At 26.2% G+C, this 2,058-nt stretch overlaps 1 protein-coding gene across 1 annotated transcript in view; it reads right to left on the bottom strand.

The window, feature by feature from the left end:
• LOC122519255 (zinc metalloproteinase nas-4-like) overlaps positions 1-2,058 on the bottom strand; it is a 16,017-nt gene that overhangs the window by 8,667 nt on the left and 5,292 nt on the right. The window contains exons 2-3 of the mRNA XM_043638597.1: positions 364-513; positions 4-79 (exon numbers count right to left, since the gene is read on the bottom strand). Coding sequence (XP_043494532.1) covers positions 4-79; positions 364-513 — 226 coding nt within the window. The remainder of the gene's footprint in view (positions 1-3; positions 80-363; positions 514-2,058) is intronic.

Below are 2,058 nucleotides of genomic sequence, written 5' to 3'. Positions count from 1 at the left end.
TGCCTTTGCTTCCAGCATCGCTTGGATTGTAAGCTGCTCTTCTGTAAGTTCCCTTTCTTGTTCCATCAGCTGTTTTAGCCTATTTAACAAAATCTGTAAATGAAAAAAAAAAAAATAAAATAAAATAAAAAAACGAACGATAAGAAAATTTTATTATTACATTTGAAGATAAGACAAGTCTTAAAAATATATAATAAATCAAATGTATAATAGATATTTGGAATATATAAGATATTTTCTAATATTAATATATATAAATATATAATTCTGTAATTAGTAACACAAATGAGCAACGGAAGTTGATGATTCTCTATGCTATTTTATAATATATTAATTTTGGTTAAATATATTAATCTAACTTACAAGCTTCTCGGTTTCATCGGCAAAATTGTCGTTATGGTAAATCATGTCTGCTGGTAAAGGCTGGGATTCAACGAGAATAAAAATGTTGTTGCAAACCAGCAAGAACACAACGAGACATAAGCTCGTCATTCCCTCGAGAACTCTTTGTTCCTGTAAATCAAGAAAACAAGAATTTATTTCTAAAGAATTTCAAATGTAATGAAATTGACGAATAACTTCTTTATCTTCTAATTTTTTTGTCTTCTTTTACTTTGTTCAATTTTAGAATCGTTAAAGTCTTTTTGCCATTACCTTTCTTTTTTTTTTTTTCTTTCAACATTGTAAACAAATTTACTATAATGTTCGTTCGTTCGTTCGTTCGTTTTTTCAATGAGAAAAATTAGAAATATTTCGAAATGTTTTTTTTTAAAACATTTTGAGATTCACGAGAGAATCAATCACGAAGATTTAGCGCCTGTCTATGTGTACATTTTTTTCGTTTTGTTGAATAAATATGTATGGTATCCACATGTGCGCATGTTTATTTGCGTGTGCGTATATGAAATAAGGGTTTGAATAAAATCTTGCGAAGTGTTATACTCGAAGAAACATGTGGGTGGGTGGTTACTTTCAAGGGTTTTAAATAAAACAAGAAATAGACGAACGCCTATTATTTATCTTGTCACGAAACTTAATCTTATCATTATCAATCAAAATATCACCACTTTTAGCAGATTTCTTTCTATTTTTTTTTTCTATTATATTTTCTATTGCAGTTTTTATTCTAAAATTGGATATATTTTACTGTTCTATCTTGATTGAGATATAATTGATCGTTTATGTTTAAGAAAGATCATTATTAGTGATCAATTTATATGCAAAAATAAATTAAAAGGAAGAACAAATAGTATTTCAGATTTTAGGAACACCCTGTATGTGCAAGCAATGCAACAAGTGGAAGTATAACGAAAAGCTTTCTTTAAAGCTGTATAAATTAGGTATATTAAGTTTATCAATCGAATTATTTAATCATTTACTTCTGTTATGTTGATTTTTATTTGTTATTTAACATTTCGAAGCACGAAATTAAAAACAACAAAATAATGTCAAATTTAAAACGATAGGTTTATGTTAATCGTTGAGTAATTGTAATTTTGTAAATTGTAATTTTTCGAGATTATAAATATAAAAAAAGAAAAAATGTTCCATTATATATATATATATTTAAAAAAAAAATCAATAACGTTTCAGAGAATTAATTAATTAAGAATACCTCATGACAAGAAAATAATACAACGACAATTCGAATAGAATAATCAAAATTATTCCAAGTATTATTCATTTAAGAATTTCATTAATTATATGATAATAATGAATACTATTGCGTATGTACGTATGTATAACAAACGTCAGACATTTGAAATTTGTCTTTGTTGTATAACTAATATCTTGAAATTATTCTACAAAGCATAACTCATTCCATGCTTGCTTTCATTTGGTTAGTACATGTTAAGTTCCTTTCTCTAATTATGTTTGTCAAATAATATTTGAAGAAAATGCATAGTTACACATTGATAAACACACACACGCACGCACACACACATATATATATTGTAAATTAACGCATAAAAGGAAATTACCTTTTCTAAATATTAATTACTTATCACTTGAACTTTGACATGTTTCTTCGTTTCGACCAAATCTCATTTACTTACT

This window comes from Polistes fuscatus, unplaced genomic scaffold (assembly GCF_010416935.1).
Source record: "Polistes fuscatus isolate 324 unplaced genomic scaffold, CU_Pfus_HIC Scaffold3, whole genome shotgun sequence".
Lineage (NCBI taxonomy): Eukaryota > Metazoa > Arthropoda > Insecta > Hymenoptera > Vespidae > Polistes > Polistes fuscatus.
This window is presented reverse-complemented; position numbering and strand designations above follow the sequence as displayed.